Here is a 26,520-nt window from a genome sequence, read left to right as displayed (position 1 = left end):
CCCAGTCAGCAGGACGACCGCACAATGCGGAATATATTTTAAATCATACATACTTAATTAAAACCCAAAATATTAACGTCTAAATAAATAATCCGAAAACTAGATAAGCTATCACACTTCATAGAAACTCGTACTCAAACTCAACAGTACAGAGTATCATTATTTAAAATTGCGACAAGACATTCTTAATTTTCGGAAAAATGGGAATCAAAACTGAACCAGGATGTTTACAAGTGGCTCCATTGCCCTTACCATCCCTCCTGCCTTTCCTCGTCCGGACATTCGAATCAAGCAGTGTGCCATGCAAAATATAAAGCGTTCAGGGGTGAGGCACCATTCAAAAAAAAAAATTAATCAACTCGCGTATTTAAATGGTCGCGCATGCTTAGGGCGCATGCGCCCTTCATACAACACTAGCAGTATTAGTAATGTGGCTACCCATCGTTGACTAGTCAACATCCATAATGAGTAGAATTTCCAAACTGTTGGAACTCCGAATGCACCTGAAGTATGGATGTGCCGGCCATGGAGGCGATCCAGGAAGAAGCCAGATAGAAGAGGAGGAGAAGAAGAAAAAGACAGAAGAGGAGGAGGAAAATAGAAGGCCGATCTTGCCTCACCTTATCCTAAGGCAAACATGTGAAGTCAAGCCTGCAGTGAGGACACCGTCACCTCCACAACGTCAGCCTCCATCAATATCCATGGTCCCTCAGATTGAAAATTGGGATGAAGAGATGTAGAGGCAAAGACAAGATTGGGAGCGTCAGCGACAACGAGAGCAACCACGTGTACACAAAGTGAGGAATGGGATAGTAAAGTCAATCAAGCTGCCTCCGCACTCCCAAGAACAGTCAATTGGGAGCAGGATTGGAGTAGGCCATGTGTATGTGGGACCAGACCTGGGGGGTGTAGTCAATGAAAGCTGCATTTGGAGTTTTAAAAGAACAGCCTTCGCAGGACAAACCAGATCTCTAGAAAAGAGAGACTGACAAAGTTTCCAATAATATATTTGTGTGTGTCTTTCCCTTAACAAAACTCTTGTCCCTAAACAAAGTTACCAATGTGCCAGTCAATCATCCATTGATCTATCGACAGCTGTTCATCAAGTATAGTTTAAAAGCGACCAAAGTGAACCGTAAACCAATGGACCTTGTAATAAATTTGCAAAGCATCATGGTTAGAATCAACTGGAAGACAAAATAACGCCTTTTCGTTGTATAGACTACGAATGGCAGGTGAAAAATATCTACATATAGCCGAAATTTTAATTCATGAACTAGTGAACTTATTATTATGTTAAAAATACCTTTGAGTACGGAAGACTATATTTTATCTTGCCAATATTTTCCTACGCTCCGTTTGTTGCGTACATACCATTTTTATTTTAACATGTTTCACGACCCTGTCTCACCTATACGATTAATTTTTTATGCATTAGTATGTCTTGTTTTAATCCTATTATGGCCGTTATTTTCGGTTGTAAGCTCTATATCTGACCTGCCTTTAATGTGACCTACTTTAGATACTGAAGAAGTTCTCAATTTATTTAGAAAGATATTTTATTCCCAAACTTCTAGCTCTGAAAAACATCCATCAAACCACTTGCAATATTGAACTTATTAACACTAACTGTAATACTATATTATTATACGATCGAAATTTGGTTGTTGTCTGGCTAAACATTTCACTATCGACCGTCCTGTCGGTATGTTTGTGTTCTAGTATCTCTTCATACTAAAATCTGTTTTTCCCGTGGGTTTAACGCCATTTTTCAGCACATGATGGGCTGTACATGGCGGCCGTTATAACTGGTGGAGGAAGAACCCCGGAAACCCGGTAAGAACCAACAATCAACGGGAAGCTACTGGTAAGCTTTCTAAATTATCCAAATTAAAATCTATATTATTAATATGAGTATGACGATTTCAATATAATGATGCAAGGATATGATATGGTACCACAAAAAAGACTGTAAAACGGTATACCACGGTATTTCTGAACATACCGCGTTACTAACCACGGTACACCGCAGTTAATTTAGGGACCAACAATTGAATGTTCTGAGGCAGGGGTCTGACACTTTTTTTTACTAGAAAAATTCTGTTTGTCAATAGGTCGAACAATAGCAGCACATTATATCCATTTCATTATCTGAAGAAAGAATAAAAATCTTCTCTAGAAAAAAATAAAATAAAATATTGCAACTCAAAAGAAAATTGCAGCCAACCCACCTCGAAATTACCCAGTAGAAGATGAATTTTCCAGGGGTATGTTAAAAGCAGAGGCGGCGTTAGGAGTATGCGGGGCCTAGGGCTGACCATAACTGCGCGGGGCCAGAGTATCGGTATCTCGATTGGTATGCTACTGCAAACATTCATTATGTCTAGACTAGATCAACTTTCGCGATTTGGCGCACGAATTTAGTTTTTTCATTATTCATTAAAAAAAAATATTCTGTTTCTGGACAACGGGTTTTTTAATCGAAATAATAACATGACGACAATGCCTTTGGCCTAATAAACTGATTATTATTGTCGTTTTTCAAATAACATGAAGATACGAATTAAGAACAATAATTGGCTTAATTGCAAGTGTACTCTGAACGTCGACGTCTTGGTCAGAAGAACGAACTTAGGCCTGAAGAGCGGGGCCTGGGGCGGTCGCCCACTTACCACCACCAAACGTCGTTCGTGGTTAAAAGTTGTATAAGAAGTAATGCAGAAAATGGAACAAAAAGGGGGTTGATAATCATTCACTATAACTGACACCGTTTGAAAGTCATTGTGCTGACAGTAGAGAGTTTGTTGATACAAATAGTAAATTATGGTACTGAAGGCTACAATAAACTACGTATACCAATAATATAATAGACAGGAAAACTTTGAGTGGGATGCCAACACCCGAGCTAGATATTTCTCAGAGAATCAGTAAACATTAGTAAGCAAAACAATTTACTCAACAAACAAGAAATTATTTAGTTGGCTTCAGAGAAATTGCATAAAATTCAAACAGAAAATAAGTCCTCTCCTGAAAATCATAGAAGTTCATAGTCGTACTTAACACAATAACATATCCCTGTAAATAGCTAAAATAATGACATATTTTGTCTACATCCAAATTTTATTTCTAAACGTTGACATAACCCAAATAAAATTTCACATCTCATTTGGCTACCACGTTGCCATACGTGTGAAACATATGATTAAAGACAATAAATATAGTTATATTTACAATACTTAAAATTGATTTCTGACAAATTCACCTGTTTAATAAACAATTTTTTTTATCTTACATCATTAATTTCGTAACAAGATTACTCGAGAATGTTCATACATTCCTTTCTGACGGAAAATACCGACGTATCATCACAGTAAAACAATTACCGCGGTACGTACCAACGGGAAAAATCCTGCTGTACACCGGTATACCGCTAATACTGTTCGACACTATAACGAATACACTGCTGGATATAATTGATCAGTAATCGTTGTTCTTATTTATTATGCATGGTAAAATTAAGTGTGCAAAAAAAGTAGATGCAATACATTAATGTTGGTCCTAGGATCGTAAAGTTTTGTATTAATTGTAGACGATATTTCATAGTGGACTGTAGGAATGTATACTGTATCTAAATTATCAATAACTTTTATTGACAATGCATTATATACTGGGCTTCTGTTTGAGTTCGAATTATCCAGAGCACATTGAAAATATACGAGATACCTAGCTGTTCGACGGAACTTGTTACTTGCTCCACAGCAACAGATTTGTTATTAAAGAAAGTAGATAATAAATAAAATAGTACGACAATAGACTATAGCACTGCAGTATTATCTCGATGGTGCTATTAGTTCCATATGAGTTATACTATTTGCATGACAATAGACTATAGTACTGCAATATTATCTCGATGGTGCTATTAGTTCCATATGAGTCATACTATTTGCATGACAATAGACTATAGTAGTTATATTATATCGATGGTGCTATTAGTTCCATATGAGTCATAATATTTGCATCACAATAGACTATAGCACTGTTATATTATTTCGATGGTGCTATTAGTTCCATATGAGTCATACTATCTGCATGACAATAGACTATATTACTGTTATATTATCTCGATGGTGTTATTAGTTCCATATGAGTCATAATATCTGCATGACAAAAGACTACAGTACTGTAATATTATCTCGATGGTGTTATTAGTTCCATATGAGTCATACTATTTGTCATACTCAGCAGGTGAGGAACACTGAAAAAAATGCAGAAACATTTTCTTCTTACTTTCTACCACGCTTGTAAGTTTTCGATTCTTCATCATTAGCATGTTTCTAGTCGCTAACAATTTCGTTTTGTTTTTGTTCCAGTTCGTTGTTTACCGAATGAAGCCCTTCCATGCCTGAAGTTTGTGTTTACAAAGTCAAAGTTTGTTTTACGCTTCATCTGAAGATGACTCTTTTGTTTCTTCAACCTTTGGTTTTGTCGTTCCTTCAACTGATTGTTCATCACATTTTGTTTACGTTTCACCTTAGCCGGAATCTGATGTTTCATGGTTGGTTGATTTTTTCCTAGCGACACTTGATTGCGTACCATCTCTATATTATTTGGCATATTCGTTACTGAAGCGTGTCGTTGCATTATTCGGATGGTGTTTACCACATGTTCATAAAACGAGACTTTTTGGCGATGCACATTCTGAGGATAAGTATGTAAAACACGTTCCAAATGTTTATTTTTTTGTCTTCTTTGTCGATTCAGAGGATCTGTTGTATCGCTATCAGAACCCGAGACGTCGATTTTCTTGCATAGGAAGTTCAGGCAACGTACAATTTCCTCGTCTACTTCTGAAGGGTCAGAAGACTCAAATGCGTTTCTATAGCGTTCAAGCGCGTCAAATATCCTTTCCCGGAGCCGAATACGAGGCCTTACCGACCTCTCGGGGTCATCGAAGTTCGAAATTTGATCTTTATAAGAAAGATGCATTGATTCTGCACCTGACTCTACATGCTGTTTGCTACATCGCATGTCTAACCTTTCGTGCAAAGCCCCGAATTTGTCTTTATAAAGTGAATGCTCCAAACGTCCTTTATTGGACTGTCTGTCGTTGTTCATATCGAACCTAGACTTTCCTCCTGGAAAATTGTCCACAGAAATTTGTTTTTCATAGCCATGTGAACGAACATCTATGGAATACTTCTGCTTCTTCAATTTTTTTTTCTTTTTTGCTTTCACACTGTTTGTATTCTTGGCAGTCTGCTCTGCAGCATCCACGTGTACTCTGTAACCATGCCTCTTTCTTCTTTTTACGTTCTTGCTTTCAGCAGCATCATCATCAAGCGTTCGTTTTGCTCGCATCAAACTGAACCCTCTGTTGCCATAAAATCCGTTTGAGCGGCCTTTTAAGTTTGAATAACGGTGTCTTTTACTAAAGTCATAAAACCCACCATTAGGAACTAAAGGCTTTGAACTCTGGTAATAATCGTTCTGACTGTCAACGTCACGATTGGCGTAATGCTCACCAGATATTTTCTTTCTCGAGAAGAATTTTTTTCCCAGTGGATTACGATAATTATTTTCAGGCAAGTGAACAATCTTTTTGCATGGTCTAGTTTGAAATTTATCACCATTGTCTGTAATATAATTTCCATGATGTTTCGATCCAGGACCATTCGGGGACACGTTTCTACCTCGTACCTCTGGAAAATCATATTTTAGTCTCCCATCGACATTATTAAACTCCATAAATCGTCTCTCATTCCTATAGAACTCGCGGCTTTTCGGTCCGAAATTCCCTGCATATTTCCACTTCTGAAATACCTTTTGTTTTTGTTTCTCGATGTATTCTTTCTGACTGCTTTCGTGAAAAGGTGGAAATCTCTGCTTCATAAATTGTTTCCTTAATTTGAAATTAGGGTTCAGATACCTCGGGGGAATGTAACCAGAATCTCTTATAGGTGATAATTCACCGCTATCAGAACACGATTCTATACTATTTCGAGAACCACTAACCGACCTTGAAAGTGAACTATTTCTGGAATGAGATGATACACTGCTGTGCCTCTCAGAGCTCGAGACTAAAACTGCTCTTTCTGTGTTTCTATCCAATTTGGTTTCGTCTAAGCGACGTCTCTTCGGGTTCATTTCGTAATATTCGGATGACAAACTGCTGGATCTCACAGTGCTCGTTGACCTTTCTCTGTTCTCTTTTTCATTTGCAATGAATGGTTCTCTCCTTTTACAATTATTTTTGATTGAAAATTCGTTCTCATCACTACCTTTGCCTGGAGAAGCAATATGTATTCTTTGCTTTAGACTGTTTTGAGATTTCCCAAGCTGTTGTCCAAACTTACAGTGAACAGAACCTCTAGCAGGACTTTCGATGTCCCGACTAACTAAATATTTTTTCACGCCCTTGTTGTCGATTAGAAAACGACGTTTGGGTAGAACTTGACCTCTAACACACTGCATTTCTTCATGAGATGAATTTATTTTAAATCTCTCTTTCCCTTGAAACTTCGTTACCTTTAGAGTCTCCTCTCTTTTTGTGACATCATCAACAGCTTTTCTCCCGTTCATTTCAGTTTTTGTACCAATGTTGGTAAACCCATCCCTCATTACTCTGGATGAGGTTTCCTGTACTGAAATCTTTGCATTTTTGATACTTGATGAATATACATTCAATCGTTTCTTTGTTGTATCCATAGATTTACTGGTAAAGTTATTTAGTTTCTTTCTGTGATTATTGTCTTCGCCTTGGTGCACAGATTGTTTCCGAATCATTTTAGCTGCTTTCTTTGCTGACGCTGATCTACAGCAATTCAAACCTTGTTCATTTCTTAAAACATCGCCAATAGAACGATCAGTCAATCGAGACTCGCGTTTCTTCATGGGTTCAGGTTTTTCGACTTCGTTGCAATCAGAGCTGCTGTCAGAATCTGAACTTGTATCCATACTTTGCACACTTGTGTCGTCAGAGACGCAATACATTTCAACTTTACTTAGGGGAGAAATATCTTTTTCTGAATCAGAAACAGAAACCTTGGCTTTTTTCTTATCACTTGTGTTTGATCCTGAGGCATCTGTCCTCTTCCAATTAGAATTTGTATCGCTTACGTTTGGTTTCTTGACTGTAGATTCTGCATTAATACTGAAAAGATTTGAGTCTTCATTTTGCTTAAATTTCTCCACAGATACATCTGTGCTAAAGCACGACAGTCCTTCCTTAACCCCTTCACTTGAAAACTGCGAATCCGTATCTTTAATCGCTGATGGTTTCGTATCACCTTCTTTGCTAAAATGAATCGTTTCTTTTTTTGAGTTTAAATCAATATATGGAGGGGACTTCCCGTAATTTACCGAATGACCTTTAGAGCGGTTATCTGACCTAATCTTAGGTGCACTGCTGCTTTCACATGTATTTCCTACATCTTTGAAATTCCCCTCTGCATCTGACATTTTTTTCAGGCTATTTTCAGATGCTATTTCGCTGTATTTAAAGCTAAGATCATAGGCAGCTGAAGCTCCATGATTTCCAGGTGGGGACAGAACAATTAATGAATTTGTTTTATCATCTGCAGTGTCTTTTGCAAAATGTTTTGATTTAAGCACTATTTCTACTTTTACATTACTTTTTCGATCAACTCCTACCTTCTTGTTCCTATTTATAGAAGGCCTACTGCAAGACATAGTCTGTGTTGGACACTTCCCCGAAGGGGTCTCTGAAAAGTCCGTTTCGTGTGATTTACTATCGTCTACTGGCGCTATAGGTCTCCATTTGTGTGCAATGTCCAACGACTTGGTGTCTTTATCAAACTGAATATTTTCCTCCGATATCATAACTGTTGAAATATTTGAGCCAGGCATTTTATCTTGTAGTTGATTCATTACGGTACTGCATGTTTCCATTGTCATGCCTGTGCATTGTTTCTCTGTTTCTGAGGTTTTGATTGGTGAGACCAATGATTTTGTTTGTGCTTTCTCTTTCGCTGTGCTTGCTAATTTTTCTGAATCCACGGGAAACTCTGTTTTATGAAGAATTGTTTGTAAGGTTGTTTCGTTTGAGGAGACACACTGATCTTTCGAGGGTGAATGCGTATCAGCTTCAAAAGAAACTTGAACGTCGACATTTTTCGAAGTTGACTGAAGTGTGTTTTCAGAAGTACTGACAGCAGCATTATGATTTTTCTCTGACAAATGAAGAATCTTATATTTATTTATTGCCCTTTCGTTATGTCTTCTTATTAAAGATAACGATTTTTTTGCTCTCTTGCCAGGATTCCTAACATCTTTTTTCTCCGAAACTATTGACTTTGTGCATTGTGCATTTATGCTGCTGAGGCTCTGTATAGGTGTAATGGATTCCAAGTTGTCATTATCTTTCTGGACACCGCTTGTGCGAGTAGAACCATCAAATCCGGCTTTTTCCCCAGAACCCTTGCACTCTTCGGAAGCTGATGCATCTCTTCTCTCTATACTCTGCCCTGCTGTCACATCTCCTAAAATTTGAGATTTTGCATCTTTAGCTTTAGACGCCTGTTCTTGGCGCGACTGAATTTCATTTATTATCGCCGATAATTCGAGCAGTGTTTTAGTGATCTCTACCTGGTAATGATTGACCTGAGACCCCTTAGTTTCTTGCTTACTCGACTTTGAATTTACCTGCACCTTTTTCTTGTTTGCTTTCTCTTTCAAGCTACTAGAACTACTCTTTATACTTAAGTCTTTTATGGGAGCGACGAGGATTTGTTGAGGATCATCGATTCTTTTTGTGTCAACGATAACGGGCTCATTGACGCGCATGTCCGTACACAAACCCACAGTTTTTACACTATCAACAGCTGTTTCTTTTGGTTTAATTGGGACAGTGCTATGATTCTCATGACCGACTCCTTGAATGAAGTCGGATCCTGCACTGTAATCCCTCTCATCATAGGTAGGTGTCCCATCTGAAGTTTCATCCTCAGAACCACGTGTTTGGTCTGTATGATCAGTATCATTTCCCTTTTTGATCTCAGTAAAAGTACTTGTATAAGCAACTTTATCGGCGCTGAGGTTACACAAATTTCCGTCTCTTTTTGAAGTTCTGGCTGTGTCCATTTGTTCATGGCTGAAAGCATTTGATGCGTCTTTAAAATGTATTTCAGCTCTCGATCTAAGTCTGGGATCCTTTGAAACTTTCAGATTCGCTATTTCAGATATCTGGGTATATGGATAGCTCTCTTTAGACTTATCAACACAAGGCTTTCTTTGCATTTCATTATCGGAAATATTTGCCTCTGGAGTTTGCTTGATGTTTCCCAATCGTTTCCATGCCATTTCAATTATATACCTCTCAAAAGTAGACACATCACCAGGAAAAACAATCTCTCTGTTGTTTATGGAATCTACACTTTGACGATCAAGGCTTGTAAGATCTCGATTTGGTAAACAGACACTTCCACTATTTTCTTTTGTAAGAGTGGGTACCTGGAATTCCGACAAAGTTGTTGAATTATTACACACCACGGGGACTATTTTTCCTGCAACTGTAGATAGTGAAGAAATGCTAGATGTTGTACTCTGGGTCTTGTCTGTTTTGCCTTCCATGCAAAGCAGACTGGAGCTAACTGGATTCTTCATACCCATTACAACATTTTTATGTGCTGTAGGCAGAGTGCTGCTCTCTGTGTGGGTATATATATTCTTTTGGCCTGAATCTGTACAGTTGTCTCTTATCAGACTACGATACACGTTCCATGGTATTCTATTTCCAACGCTTGCAGATTGCGGTAAAGATGATGACATAAATAAAGATGAGCTAGTCGTATTCTGAAACGGACTAGGTCCATTAAAATGTGCTTTATTTTCATATTTAATACCCGTCCCATGACAATGTGTGCTTTGTATATTGTGTGATTGATTATATCCAAAGTGGTATGACTTTTGACCACTATCCGCTGCTGAAATATCTACCGAGTCTTGTCGTGTAGGTAATCGCGTTTCGTTACTTGGAGTTGAAATTATGTCATCACAATAGGTTTGGACGTTTCTCGACTTACTTGTATTACTATGAATATCAGCATTTGTTTTCTTTGTACACACGCTACTTAAGGACTCACTTCCTTTGTTCATTGTATCTTCTTTGATGCAAGTTTCACTCATATCTATTTTATGTGCATCAGTAACAAATGACTGCCTTTTAATGCTCCTGTTCGCCAACGTTGAAGGCCGATTTGCATTTTGAGGTATGCAACTTTCTTCAGATGGCGGTTTTTGGATCTGTCCTACTAGGGAAACAAAGGGTGACACACTTGTTTCTAATCTTCCTTGTTCACGCGGAGGTTGTGTAATGGAATGTAATACACCAACCTGCTCAGGAGACTTTTTAGCAGAGCAAGTTGGATCTGTGTTAAAATTACATTGTTGACTGACTGAATCGGACTTTGCAGCGGTATGCACATCACTTTTCACTTGAGATGACATATCCTCCTCCTTCGCCTTCTCAGAAATAGCACTTATTGACAGTGAAATGTTACCTACATCCAATGAACATTCCTTGGATGGCGGTTTTTGTAACTGTCCTACTACATATGACGTTTCTGGGGTAACAAATGGTGATGCACTTGTTTCCAATTTTCCATGTTCACGAAGGTGTTGTGTACTGGAATGGAATATACCAACCTTCTCAGGAAACATTCTAGCAGAGCCTGCCGGATCTGTGTTAGAATTACTTTGTTTATTACCTGAATCGGACTTTTCGGCAGTAGTCACATCATTTTTCACCGGAGATGACATGTCCTCCTCTGCTTTTAAAGAAATAACACTTGTTGACAATAAACTGTTACCTACACCCGAGAAACATTCCTTGGATGGTGGTTCTTGTAAGTGTCCTACTACATATGACGTTTCTGGGGAAACACAATGTGATGCACTTGTTTCTAATCTTCCTTGTTCACGCGGGAGTTGTGTACTGGAATGGAATATACAAACCTGCACATGAGAGTTTATATTAGAGGAAGTCGGATTTGTGTTGGAATTACTTTGTTTTATGACTGGATCGGACTTTGTTGCGATAAGCACTACCTTTTTCACTGGAGATGAGATGTCGTCCTCCTTCGCCGTTTTAGAAATAACACTTGTTGACACTAAACTGTTACCTACATCCAAGCAACATTCCTTAGATGGCGGTTTTTGTAACTGTCCTATGATATATGATGTTTCTGGGGAAACAAAGAGTGCTGCACTTGTTTCCAACCTTTCTTGTTCTCGGGGGACTTGTGTACTGGAATGGAATATACAATCCTGTTCAGGAGAGCTTCTATTAGAGAAAGTAGGGTCTGTGTTGGAATTACTTTGTTTATTGCCTGAATCGAACTTTGCAGTGGTAGTCACATCATTTTTCACTGGAGATGACATACCTTCCTCTGCTTTTACAAAAATAACACTTGTTGACAATGAACTGTTACCTGCATCCAAGCAACTTTCCTTGGATGGTGGTTTATGTATCTGTCCTACTACGTATGACGTTTCTGATGAAAAAAAGGGTGATGCACTTGTTTCCAATCTTTCTTGTTCACGCAGAAGTTGTGTACTGGAATTTAATATACCAACCTTCTCAGGAAACATTCTAGCACAGCCTGCCGGATCTGTGTTGGAATTACTTTGTGTATCGACTGAATCGGACTTTGCAGCGGTAGTCACACCATTTTTCACTGGAGATGACATGTCCTCCTCTGTTTTTACGGAAATAACACTTGTTGACAATAAACTGTTATCTACATCCAAGCAGCTTTCCTTAGATGGCGGAATTTGTAACTGTCCTACTACATATGACGTTTCTGGGGAAACAAATGGTGATGTACTTGTGCTCAATCTTCCTTCTTCACGCGGGAGTTGTGTATTGGAATGGATTACACCAACCTGCTCAGGAGACTTTCTAGTAAACGAAGTCGGATTTATGTTAGAATTACTTTGTTGATTACCTGAATCGGACTTTGCAGCGGTAAAAGCTTCATTTTTCACCAGCGGTGACATGTCCTCTTCCTTTGCCTTTGTAGAACTAACACTTGTTGACAGCGAACTGTTACCTACGACAAAGCGACCGTGATCTCGTTGTTGGGACATTATAAGATCCTCATCTACACGACGAAGACAAATACGAGGATTTATCAGAGCAAATGGTATGCTTGCGAGTGAAGATGTATGTATTGACCTATTTCTCAACAGCACATCTCTTGCTTTCTTTATTATTTCTTTGGTATCCACCTGTCCTTGACAGTCTTTAATTAATGATACAACAAATGAAGGGGCATGATCATGCAAAGGAATCGGCTTTCCACCAGGACCATTACTTAGGATTGTTTGAAAATTCTTTGAATTAGAACCCTTAGAGTTCTGCTCGTTTTCTTCTTTTTTAATTTCGTCGTTATTGTCTGTTTCAGAAGTTTTCAAAGTTGTAAAGATTGATGATTGCTGACAAAGCCTGTCGACAAATTTATCATGGTCAAATCTGTCTTGTGATCTGTCGTTATTTGTTCGCGCACTTTCATTTGCTGATCGTGAATTATTTTTATGGTACCGACTTTCCGATAAGCGCCTCCTTTCCGGAGCAATCAACCTCTCATAATCGTTGATCTTTGAAAGTTCTAATGATTCCGTCTTTGGCACTTGCTTAGCTATCGAAAGACAGCAAGCGAAGTCTCTGGTTTCGTTTTCTTCTGACGGAATACAGACTCCTTCGACGGGCTCTGGAGCTACATTTGTAAGATGAGAAGATTCGCTATCTTTTGTACATTCATCTTTTTTTATATATCTGGACACTGACTGCCCTTTAAATCCCGTATTAATCATATTATGATCCAAGTCAATGGATGCAATGTCTTTACTTGGCATCGATCTTTCCCTTTTCTTACCTTTCCCACGTGTAAATTTTGAGTTAGAATTAGGAGAGTCGGCGTTTACTCGAGCCCAACGAAACCCGTTTCGCGTCTCTCCTTTAACTTCCCATCTCCAATTAGGACTATCGATAGCAAGAAAAGGGCCACCATGAATAACTCCAGGCAATCTACACATAGTCAAAACAGCATAAGGAACCACTTGCCGTGGATAAACTACAGGTAAGCCGGTATCTTCGTCATATTCATAAAAGTAAACCTGCAAAAGAAATGTAAAATGGTACGTTTTAGTGTTCAAGGTTGTTATTAGAAAAATAATCCCTACTGTAATGTTTTTGCATCTGTGATAGAGTACATCTCTCGGTGTGATCCTATATGTTTGTAGGGTTGAACGTACTTATTAAACAAATATTATAATTTAAAACAAGAATATTAATGGTACAATTTATGAACTTATACATGGCATTTGTAACGAAGAAAATCATTCTTCTGAGTTCTCAAAGGTAATTTTATTTTTTATCACTAATATAGTTGTTTACAAATTATGTTTGCAATTGTATTTCGATTTACAGGAAGAGGAGAAATATAAAATAAAAATGTCAAAACTGGACACAAGGAGTATTGAGATCAATATTGAAGTTGAACTTCGTACTGCTTATATTTCTAACATAAAGCCAGTTTACTGTAAAAAATAAATTGTTCGTTTTCTCGTTTTTTTCCTAAAATGTTGGTTTAAATGTAAAGAGAAACATACGTAAGTGTAATTTAGTGCTTCGCAAACTGACATTGTCGGTTGTACTTTTTCGCTAGACACGTGGCTATCACAGTTGGGAGTTGGTTCTATGTATGTTGCTCCACCACCCTTTACCATCGGCTTCAGTGCTTTTGATCGACCAAGTATACTCTGTCAAAAAAGTGGACACGTAAAAGATACAATTATTTTCATATAAAAATGAACATAACATTGATTTTGTTTTTAAATTTTACAAATACAAGATCTGCAGCGATATGTCAAACTATATCGCTGAACAAATAGGATTATTCCGAGAAAGCCACTCGTAATTGGGCGGGAAAACTTAGGAGATTCTAAGGAAAGACAAAGCTTTGTAAAGGTCAGTAAGTTATTTGCTCGATTTATGCAGAATATTACGGCATTGTAATTGTAATTATGTGTAGTATGTATAGTTAATTACTAGGATCGTTTGGCACGTAGAATCACCTTTGTGGTGTTTATTTTACATGAGTATTTGAGAAAAGAGTTTGAGCATTATGTAAAGAATTATGTAGATTGTTAGCTTGTGGTCAGAATTAATTTTGTAATTCGCTATTAGGTTACTTAGTAGTAAACTAGTGCATTTATTCATGTGACATATTAGATTTTACACATGCTTGAATTGTCAGTTTGAAAATGGTTGAAGTATGTAAGATTAGTTAAAATGGATGTATGGATATATCAGAGCATGGACATTTGAATATTTGGGTACTTTGCATGAGTTGTAATGTAAAGAAATGCGTCTGATTGCTGTGATATTGTTTAGTATACTGGGATTAGGAATATGTACTGATGTGACGCAATTTATTGATGTATGTTTTGAGAAGTAATTGATACCGTGCTTTTATTACGACGTTGTTTTACCATACAAGAACGGATGAGTATTTCGATGTAAATGAATGTGTGACCGAAGAAATGTAATAGCCGTTATCTGATGATATGCTGGGTGTATTGTGAGATGAGAGGGCTAAGGAAAATATTGTACCGTCCTTGTATTTTTACAGGAAGCTTTATGAGGAACAGAACTTCCGGTTCAGTTAAGTCCCGAGTCTTTAAGAGGGGAGACGGAAGTAAGACTAGCAAAGCAGTCGAAGTCGACAAGACTAGTCGGGATAGAGTCGAGGGGGAGAAGGAAAAGGGGTCGAGGAGGAGAAAGTCGAAAAAGAGAAGTATAGAGAAGTCGAGGAGGAGAAGGAATTTGGAGAAAGTTGGGAGGAAGAGGAGAATGAATTGGAGGAATAGGAGAGAAGAATACACAATACACAGATGAGTATAATACAAGGACAGGTGGAAAGCTATCTCACACTACAAATCAAATGATGCAATAAACTATCACAGGGTCGAGCGAAAGGAGAGTACCTGGGAAATTTTAATCATTTGATTACTGAATTATCATTAAATTGTTATTAGTTGAATTCCACCTTTTTGTATATTCAATCATTTAACCGTTGGCATTGCAAACTGGGGGCTCGGAGCTTTACGATTATCTTTCACTAATTTAACTTCCAACTGAAATCGAGTCTGGGTGAGACTTCTATAATAATTTAAATAAATATTGGAAGCACCCCACCCCACACCTACCACATCCGAGAAAAAAATGTTGAGCGTAGTATATTTCACAAAATTCAAGAGCTCCATCCGCAACAACGTTACCAAAGTGACGACAATTGCGCTTTACTGGTACGTATCATTGCGGCGATAGCGTTAGTGCCCGTTGCCTCTGTCAATGTTGCCTTCAAATTTGTAGTCAGGGAACTTCCGCAAGAAAAACAGCCAGACCTTGACAACCTTAAAGATGTGTACACATCAACGGACTATAAAGGCAAAGACTACGAACACCGACTTTTGATATCGCAATGAAGAACAGTTTTGATCAAATCACATCGGATCTTACTCGGACCAAAAATCCAACAGAGGGCTGGAATAGGCGGTTCCAAACGAAAAATGAGTTGCTACCACCTCGATATTCGCAAGGTCGAGATCAATTCTACCGACCATACCAAGAAAAAAATGCCAATAGCTGTCATTAGGACCACCTCTATTACGAAACTAGGATTAACCGAGAGCTTGTGAATTCATTTAGCTATTTCTCATTAGCAACTACTCTGTAAATCGTACGGTCTATCCAATCGCGGAAATAGGTAAAGTAGTTTGAATAGACTGCGTTATCTTTTTTGCGAAGAAACAGACGGCTAACATAATTATGGTTTATCTGCAAAATAAAAGTCGACATACATCTGAGGCATTAATTTGTCTCCCAAAAATAGCTGAGTTTGTCCGAATATATGTAAAGGCGATATTTTGACTTCTTGCTGCATAGGTTATACACTACCAGCCAAATCAAAACTCTGCTTTTTTTGTCGTCCTACTCAAAAGTCCATAGTCTGCACTTAAATAAAACTGCATTTTCTATTTGGGCATAATGATACTCTCTACTGAAATAACATTCTTCAGTGCTTAGCAAACTTCAAGAAAGTCAGAAATATTATTCATTTTCTAATGGACTATATTTTGGATACAATAACAGCGCAATGGCTAAATTAGTGTAGTGATACATAAAAGAGCTACATTAATCCAGATAAATTTAATCCATTATTAATACTAATATGCTGAACAATTATCAAACTATAACAAAGTTTGATCGGAAGAAGGATAAAGTAATTCAAATATGAAAAATACAGTTCTGCGAAACGCGTATTCTTTTGTTATTATTCGCCTCATGATTTATAACGAATTTAAAAATGATATGTTTCTGTGTCAAACAAGTTTACCCGCCAATCAGATATCCGTTGGCCTTCAGCGTTATGCTTATCCATGCGAAAGAAGGGATTTGGGGGGAAATTTAGAACAAAAATAAATTCAGTACTTCATTCATAGTTGTGGAGACGGATTAGCTAGCGTGTGGCATATTAACGCGTTTTAAAAAGAACTTTCTTGAATAACATTAAGAAAACATGAAAGGAGCAAATATGACGGTCTGTTTCTTTCTAAATGATGTTTGGATGCTCTATATCTGGACATTTATTCTGAACAGCTTCGAATACAACATCTGAGAGGAACAATTAAACAAATTTGAATAATGAGATTTTATTTACTGTTTGATTGCTTTGCTTATTTCTACAAAGTCTTGAAAGATGAAAAAAGACAAGGTTCACATCTCTTTTGGCAATGCAAAAAGGGACATGATTTAAGATTTTTTACATTTGTCTTTTTCTGTCAAACTTCTGTTCTTAGGCATATCGGAACCAAGACGCTTCAGTGTTTCTCGATGCGTACAGCATCCTTACCCTATTCTTGATAACTAAGGTCAATATTTTAAACGTCAGTAGCGTGTTACTTTTTAACTTGCATCGCCAATATAGACATGTTTAGTCTTTAAAAACGATTAAATATACTTACTTTAAAAACAATTATATGACCTGGGCTACTGAAATTCTTGAAGGTCATGAAGCGCACTAAAATATCGAGGTTTCGGTGGAGGTGAACACCGCTCTTTGTATATCCTAGCACATGACGCTTTTTTGTTCCTGTTTTGCAGCCGTCTTTTACAACAGTTGACAAATTGTAACCCTGCTCTGACAGGAACATCAGATGCTCTTCCAATTCCTTTCCTTTGCGTCCCTGAAATACAAAAGTTGCCATTTTTCATAAAAGGAATGCTATAAATGTCAAGCAATCCGGTTAGAGGTGATATTTGCTACATTTCCGCTTTAGTATTTGTTATGTTACCACGAAAACAAAGTGGACCATAAGTAGTACATACATTGAGAGAAATGGACCACCATGGGTACTAGCATAATTATTACAAATAGTGACGAGAGTTGGATTCTTTACATCAGTGGGGAATAGTGGGATATGTAATTTCTGAAAGATTTTCTATGCCAATTTTATTCGTGTACCGATACACCCACCCTTCTCCACAGGAGTTGAATTCGTAAGCTGATCATAAAAATATAAACGAATCACCGATTTAAATGAGATTATCGCTCGGCCATTTCCGTCAAATCCAGGAAAAAAAACACAGAAGTGGTTGTAGGAATATACAACGATTTGATGGGTTTGGTGAATTGCATCCTGCAGAATGCACCACATATGATGAGACAGAAAAGGCCCATAATGTTCCGATTGTCACCATGTCTCCTGGCGCATCCATCTTGTGCCATGTGCACAAAGTATTTCCAAAATATAACTTTCAATAATGGTGAATTACATCGGAGGTTTCTTCCCAGACTTGACAAGAAAAGCCTAGGATGTTCCTACTGCAGCGATTAAGATAAGAATAAGATTGGAATAAGCTAATTTGTTGCAATAAATTATATTTTTGATTAATAACCGTTTTCAACGAAATCACCTACAGCAGCATGCCGAATTCAACCAATCAAGACAATGACAAGCAAAATATCTCTGACAAAAATTCATTTCCATGCTTAAAAGATGACGCAAATATCATGTATCGATCTAGATCCGCAAATACTCGAAAGATTTTCTGCGATTATGTATAACCTGTGTAAACATCTACTCAAGCGTCCCATGGCATGAAAGGAAATCGCGCGCGCGTGTGTGTATGTGTGTGTGCATTGGATTTTTAACGTAGCTTTAACAATTTTCCAGTCATATCGCTATGTCTGCAGTGTGGCACTTTATAGTGATGTCTAGCACAGGGGCATCATACCTCAGACATGTAGCATCATGTCCCACGCAGTCACATTATCCTGACTCCAGGCCGACCAGTCCTAACACTATCCTCTAAATACTGAGCGCCAAGCGAGGCAGCTGCTAGTACCATATTTATAAATCTTTGGTATGACATGGAAATCTTGTTTTTCAAATGTTAAAATATAAGGATACATTTGAGCATGTGAAATTTAGGAATTAATATGAAAACATATTTCGCAATGATTTTCAATATTACACTCTTACATATATAATATAAAGGCTATCAATTAGGTGAAATTAATATATATATAATATTCATTAATCTAGATAATAGGCTTATATTGAGTTTCTTTTTCAGTTGTTTGGTCCATTCGAAAGAATGTTTAATTTGGTGTTAAGCAAACATATGTAAGCAGAGCGAGTTTATATCATCTTTACAGTATCAATAAAGATTGTGCATATAACCGAGGACAGTTCTATATTCATGTTTAATTTTCATATTCCATACTATGACCCTAGATATTAGGCGCTTGTTCCCCATACGCTATTATTGTCAAATTGTAAAAGATTATATTTTCAAATAGAAAGTAAAAGAAACTATTGGGTTTCAACTTTTCAGTCTTTTAGTTTAAAAATTCCATTGAAATAAATAAAATAGAAATTCAATAATTTTTAATAAACAATTAACTCCAATAAAATTCTGATACGTGTCGAGACGGACCAACTTAACGACCGAAAAAGACGGGGTTAAAGAAGTTGTACAGCTCATTGGAATTGTAGTTTGAACTGTAATGTAAGTGTCAAATGAAATTGAAATCCACATATGACCCAAATAGAGCTCGGTTGATACTGAATTAGGTCAATCTTTAGGTTTTCTAGAGTAATACATGTTTTATATATTTTCTACAGTATTAGGATCATGGAATAGTATCGGGTCAAACAAATCTTCAGGACAGTCCATTTCATCGAATGGTTCGATTTACAAGTTACCTAATAATTCTCATCCTTGCTTGCAATAAAAGTCGCAAATGCTACATATCGTAGAAAAAGCATTTAACTGTATTCTACGATTCATTAAAAATAACGATTTTCTTCTCGCAATAGCTTTAAGTATATCGAAAACATCATTATCGGTTGCAAAATTCTGTTTGGGTTTTAAGAAGTAGCACTTTTATATGTGTGTTCCTCGCTATGTACGTAATCTAAATTATTAAATGTCCCTCCTCTTTTAAGGTAAGTAGTTTCACTATTTTGTTCTTGTTTGTTTTCTACACCTTCTGTATATCTTGATTTAACCCTCTTGTGATGTATTAGATATTACGTTCTAAATAAAAGTAGCTACTTCTTTGCCAGGTCATTTACTATGAATGTTAGAGACTGTGGATCTTTCTTTGAAACTTTATTCTATTTTAGAAACGTTTCGGTCCTTACAGCATATAAACTCCGATAATCTGAGTTAGAAGAATTAACACGTTTAGTACCATAGATTAGGCATTGCTCTCCTTTGATGCTTGCACCAATCAACGGTTCGCAAGGCTGTGTTAAAAGAAGTTGTCTTTGCTTAGGTGACATAGCCACTCTAAAGCAAGCCTTGTCACATAGGGACGATAACATGAGCGGATATGTCACACAATATCAGTAACACCGTATCAACTAAATGGTTATTATCATTAGCACATGATGCCGCAACTTTGTACCGATGACATGTCATGATTTGATCAGCGAATGTTGTCATTGTTTGGCGGTTGTCCTCATGATTCAATAGATATTTTGTACATATAAGAAAAATCGATTTTATTTTATCACAGGCTTCCTTATACTTTTGGGGGCTTTTTCTCATAAGGATTAGTTCCGAATGAATAGAGTTTGGATTTTAGATCATCGATATGTCGTATCAGTGCAATGTGTCATTCATCGTAGAAGAAACCAGTTTTATTAGATAAACTTTAGGAATATTAATAGCAGTGTCCTAGCTAGAGTCACTTGTATCTGAGATATACATGTGACTATGTAAAAAGTGTTTCCCTGAACAATAATTGAACAATAATATACAGCAAAACTGTACCAGTGACATGTAGCTTTACCTTTCAGCTTTATGCCATTCTCAACTTTGCTGAAATAAATTCATATATTAACAACTTGATTAACTCTAGCACTGTAAATCCATCTTAGAAATGTTTGGCGAATTTAACCTTTTCATCAGTCTTACAAGTAAGAAGTTCTCATCTTTGACCGTACTATTTGCAAATGATAGATCGGTTTGCAGTTTAGCATATTTCTTTTCATTAGTGAATATGTTTACTGTTCCTAAGTTTTTTCTTGATTCCGAGCAATTCAATGTGCATTAATTAAGAAAGGTTCATCTTAAAATCATTGGCTGCTTACGTTCCAAAGTATTATTCAGTTTTCACTAAATTCTTTCGTGAAATTTCAGTATAAATTCAAGTCTCTATTTCCAAGAATGTCATCAGAGAACTATTGTATTTCCAGAGAAGAAATAATCTGAATAATTAAAAAACAAATACTGTACACAACACTAACTTTATTCTTTTCTAATGCCTTCTATTTGACCTCTGGTCACGATTAACAATTTCCTAAAATATATTACCTAATAGAAAATAACCTTCTAGAAACTTCTTAATGTTTACAAAATAAAATGTTAGTTATAATTAGAAAGTCTGTTACTAAATTTATAACATATAGTCTGGACTATATCAGGTACGCCAGATAAATAGTAGGGAAATTCCCTTCACCTAGATCCAGACCAAAATTAACATGTTCACTTCTATAATAATGATCCTGATATTAAACCCATACACATAGAGAATATTATATATATATATATATATATATATATATATATATATATATATATATATATATATATATATATATATATATATATATATATATCAGTTGTTTACATGATATATAAAAAAAACAGTAATTCAGGTCAAGAGAAAATAAACTTGATTCTGGACAAGTTTATGTCCAACATACAATGTTACATTACAATAGCATATAATGAAATAAAAAAATAAAAAAAATAACTAACAAACAATGCAAGTTGAATATACATAACAATATGTACAAGGAATTTGGTAAGTAACTACTCTATCAGCATACCTATAATAGAAGGCCACTAGATCCCTCATGATCTTAGACTGTATACAATCCTATCCCCAAACGTTATGAAACTAATTTTCTAAAACATCCTACAATCTAATTCTTTCCATAAACTGAAAAAATCCAATCAGTGTTGTCCAGTAAGAGGACCGCTCATACAACTAGAATGGTTTGTTTTATAAATTAAATCATATCTGTGTAGATCAGAATATGCTGGTTCTATACTAATTATATTAAAGGTGTTGAATTTTCAGCATTGTCTCACGGTTGTGAAGATCTATAGCCCCTAAATGCCCACTCTCCTAAGATTTTTTTCCATCGCAAATTTATCTGTTTAATGATATGATAAACAGTTTGTATGTCTGCAGTATAACACAATTACATTTCACTGTTTCGACATTTGCTATTAGGAGTTTATTGTTGGGGCCATCCGTGAAAGAAAAAAAAAGAATTTTCGATGGAGTAATCTGTAGCCTCATTAGTAAAATGTTTCTTCGTTCACTACAAGATATTGTAGGCGAATTTATGTTGTAAAGTCTAAAAAGTCACAAAAATCAAAGTTATCCACTGGAAGTTTATTTTGCTGAAAAATATGGAGAAATGCCCCTTTCATTAGATGACACATGAAACTGGATCCAAGAAGATCGTCTTACTTGATAGATTTTGAAGCGATACTCGGCTTAGTCATTCCTTGAACTTTTGGTAGAAATTCGGACACGTTTACCTATGACTCGTAATATTTTCAATTGTACAAGACGCTTTCATTAAAAAAGGCGTTAACTGTTTTCTATTTATTTTTACGCTCGTATTTGTAGTATGCGCTTTCTTTAATATATCATGCTTTGTATCTGCTTGAGGCATGTAGACATATTGTAAACAAAGGGCATGTGCTAAGTGTCTTTGCGTTTCCGTTTATACTTTATCAGATTTTAGTGATCAATAATTATTATGGGAGTCGGTGTTGCCAAGATATTTCTCAGTCCGGAGAATTGCATGCCGACATAGTAATGTATAGTATTCACGCGACAGTGTCAGCATGGATAAAAGTCGGAAAATGGAACTACCATAATTTCTTAACATAGGAAATCTCTGTATATTTTAGGTATAATTGTTTGGTAATTTCAGATAGGAATTATTTCTTGTATTAAGTGTTTTGGTTGTGTTTCGTATTGCCTGGCGTGACGTACTAATATTCGGCTCGGAAAGGCCTACTAAGGAATCATACAAATGTTAAATAATAAAAAAGTATGCATGTTTTGTCCGTTTAAGAACATTTCAGCTGACAACACCTGTTATTTTGAGGTGCTTGGAAATAGTTGAAACATGGAATGTCAAAGCCAGACTCATGCAGAAGTTGTTTAATTCACTCGATGTTGAGACCCCATGCATGTAACAATATTAAGGGTTTCATCCTGTAACGTATACACACCTTTAAAATATGAATACATTTAACAAAATACAACTGACTGCAGGAATTTATCCATGAATTTTGGAAGCTTTAAAGAGTATCCCAATACAATAAAAACCAGTAACCGTACACCGCACGTAACCAATGGATCTCCCCAGCGTTATTTTAAACATTTTACACTATCGTGCGTAAGCAATTAAACGTACAGAACACTATAAAATACAATTTTTACATTCTCAGCTATTTATGTATACTGAGAGGAATTTAATGAAATTATGGAATAAAGTTAACACTAGTGCTTACTTTAGTAAGAAAATATTGAAGTAACTGTAAAACCCATAGCGTATTTACTACGAGTTCGTGACTTCTCAGAGACCCTAAAGACTTTCGTATTCAATGTGCTACAACTTATATATAGCTGCACATAAAAAAGGCAAAGCTTCCCTTAGATGAGAATTTAGGCACGTGTTTTGACCATATTCCGCGCCTAATTTCACCGTATTCAGCGCGTTCTCGTTGTAACCTTCAAATCTGGGTTATTCTCTGCAGAGCAGTAACTGACGAACGTTGCGGTTTTGCATCAGTCCCCCAATCAAATGAACGTGCACTTATATTTCGGTAAGCAGATGAAATCAAAGTACTTTTAGTGCTATGATGAGATAAAAGACATTGTAACGTCATTTATCTCTAGTGTGCCTGGACAAGTGATATAGTGGAAGGACTCATATCGTAATGTAATCGGATAACGTCTTTGAAGATGAAATGACAGAATGCATAGACCTTCAATGCGGGTTCTCTTAAACACAGCTTTTGCTAAAACTGCATACCATAAAACATAAAAGCTATAACGGTGATATAATGGCATAATACGACATTGTTGCTCTCACAACGAATCGTACAGACAATATTTAGAACAAAGGTACGCTAGAGTAAAAATAAATGGCATGGGGTGGGGGTCCAAGCAGGGACCTTAAACGTATCAGAGGAGAATTAGCTTTTAAACAATAAAATTTGCGTGTGTGTGTGTGTGTGTGTGTGTGTGCGTGCGTGATTTGGATTTTTAATGTAGCTTTTAACAATGAGTCAGTCATATCGCTACGATGTCTGTAGTGTGGCAGTTTATAGTGATGTCTAACACTGAGACATCATGCCGCAGACATGTGGCATGGTGTCCCACCCAGTCACATTATCCTGACACCAGGCCGACCAGTGCTAACACTAACGTCTTAATGCCGAGTGCCAAGCAAGGGAGCTGTTAGTACCATTTTTGGCAAGTCTTTGGTATGACTCGGCCGGGGACAGAACCCACGACCTCCCACATCCGAGGCGGACGCTCTAACCACTAGGCCACCGGAGCGGTTAAAAAAATGTGAAGATGTTTGTTCCCTGCCTGCTGTGGTGAGGTCAAGAAACTTCTAAGCTAATGAAATCAAGCTATGACCCTCATGACAAAGATGCAGCGTTACTAGGCAGACATTGAAGTTAGTAAGTGGCATGTCTCTACTCGATGAAAATAGGATAAAAGAATAGAAAAGAGAAGGAAATTGATCAGTAATAGTAAGCTTGAAGATAAAACCGTGACTATGATACGTGACATTCTATCAAAGATAAAACCGTGACTATGATACGTGATATTCCATCAAAGATAAAACCGTGACATGATACGTGATAGTCCATCAAAGATAAAACCGTGACTATGATACGTGATATTCCATCAAAGATAAAACCGTGACTATGATACGTGATAGTCCATCAAAGATAAAACCGTGACTATCATACGTGATATTCCATCAAAGATAAATGTTTCATGGGTCATTAAATAATTTTAATGATATAAAGTAGAAACAAAACCAACCAAACAATACGTACATGTGCCTTTGATCTTAAAGATAGGACTCTAAATATAGAATTCAACACATTTTCTAGTGACAATATACAAGTAGACAAAGTTTCATTCGTTTATCTTAAACAGCTCATAAGTTCTAGAGCGGAAGGAACAAGCTACTGAAACTACATCTACGATAAAATGGCCTTAATATTATAAAACGAAAAGAAAAGTATGAACGGAAAATTAAAGTATTAACTAATGTCCGTGATCTTAAAGATAGGATCCCACCACCTACCACCCACACGTAGTATGCAACAGATCTGCTAACGATGATACATAAGTATATCAAGTTTTACCTCCCACACGTAGCATGCAACAGATCTGCTAACGATGATACATAAGTATATCACGTTTTACCTCTTAAGTCCTGATCTTGATCTTTGAACATCTCTAATGATATAATCCACAAAAGTGTGACACGAAGCTGAAAATAATGAGTCGTTACCTTTACCCTGAAAATAGGTCCAGTAATGTTGTACACGTCACACCTTCAAATGATAATACATAAGGATTTCAAGTCTCATCTCATAATTTTAAAAAGCTATCCAGTTGCAAAGTGGAATAAAAGTAAGGAGGAAAATTTAAAATACTGAGCCATGACGTTGCACTTGACGATATGACATCCATTCTGGTTAGCGAGACACCTCCTAATGGTTATGTATAAATATCCCAAGTTGCATCTCTTAAGGTCGAATGGCTCGAAAGTTACATGGTGAAAACGAAACTGGGGGTGGGATGGGCTCAATATATTTTCCTTGCCCCTGAAGATAGGACCCGCATGAGGTAAGCGATAAACATTCAAATCATGAAGTACGATTATCACGTTCATCGCCTTATCGCAAACGGCTTTATCCTTATTGTGCGGAAACGAAAGTGCCGGACAGATTCCGGGTTTTAGCGATAATGCAGCGGGAAATAAGGTGGTGGGTGTCCCAGTACACACACTCGCATCACGATGTCAACATCGCCCTCGCACATAACACTGTTCCGATTTGGTCAATAGTTAACATGAGGGTAAGCGCGGACAGGTGGCAAAGCGGCAAAGCGATGCGTAAAGAGCACAATCACTCACTGGCCCAGTGATGCTAAAATGCCATTTGTGCCTGACCAAAGTCCAGTCTACCTATAAAAATGCAGTGTACCTGATCAAACAAAACAATTAACTGAACAGTGACCATTCACAAATCAGGGAAAGCAAGTATCTTAACATCCACAAACGTGAGTGTAGAGATGACTTTTAAGTTTGTTAGACCAGAACGCAAGAGTTTCCCCAAAAATTAAGCAAGTCAACTGGACGATTTGCTTGGATTTTTGTGATAAGGCCTTCATTTGACTGGTTAGTCGTTCTTGTGAACACGATCATAGTATTAGTCTTGAATTGATTTTGTTTGAAGAGCAGTGTGATAATAGAGGTTTCGCATTTTTTGTTACTGATCTAAGTCAAATCTTATATTTCCATGACTTTGCCCACACGCCACTCGTACGCATGCGAACCCACGTCTGAAAGTTACCATGAGGCGTCTATGTAAGAGGAACGTCATGTAAGGTAGAAGACTCCAACCTAGATCAGTAACCAATACATACGTTTATATGACACTGTTCCGCCCACGGTCCATTGTCAACGACCACAAAGTCCACGACACTGAGATTGTCCGTCATGTTACAAGATATACGCGAGGACATACTTGACGAAATAAGCAAATACATAAATTAAGATATATACGAATATAAAATTATTTGCATCTATGTTTCCATCGTAAATAAACCCGATCATTATTGTTGGAACTGTAGCTCT

General features: G+C 36.9%; 1 protein-coding gene across 5 annotated transcripts in view; it reads right to left on the bottom strand.

Moving 5' to 3' along the window:
• Nucleotides 1-2,505: 2,505 nt before the first annotated feature.
• LOC149803565 (uncharacterized) overlaps nt 2,506-26,520 on the bottom strand; it is a 109,229-nt gene continuing 85,214 nt past the window's right edge. For all 5 annotated transcript variants that reach the window (XM_089953301.1, XM_089953299.1, XM_089953300.1 and 2 more), the window contains 3 exons: nt 17,047-17,268; nt 13,630-13,779; nt 2,506-13,134 (listed from right to left, as the gene is read on the bottom strand). In XM_089953301.1, coding sequence (XP_089809427.1) covers nt 4,342-13,134; nt 13,630-13,779; nt 17,047-17,268 — 9,165 coding nt within the window. In that variant the 3' untranslated portion in view covers nt 2,506-4,341. The remainder of the gene's footprint in view (nt 13,135-13,629; nt 13,780-17,046; nt 17,269-26,520) is intronic.

The sequence above is a fragment of the Sinohyriopsis cumingii genome, chromosome 3 (genome assembly GCF_028554795.1).
Source record: "Sinohyriopsis cumingii isolate HCF-2022 chromosome 3, ASM2855479v2, whole genome shotgun sequence".
NCBI classification, from domain to species: Eukaryota; Metazoa; Mollusca; class Bivalvia; order Unionida; family Unionidae; genus Sinohyriopsis; species Sinohyriopsis cumingii.
Note: the sequence above shows the minus strand (reverse complement) of the source record. Positions and strands in the feature narration are given on the sequence as shown.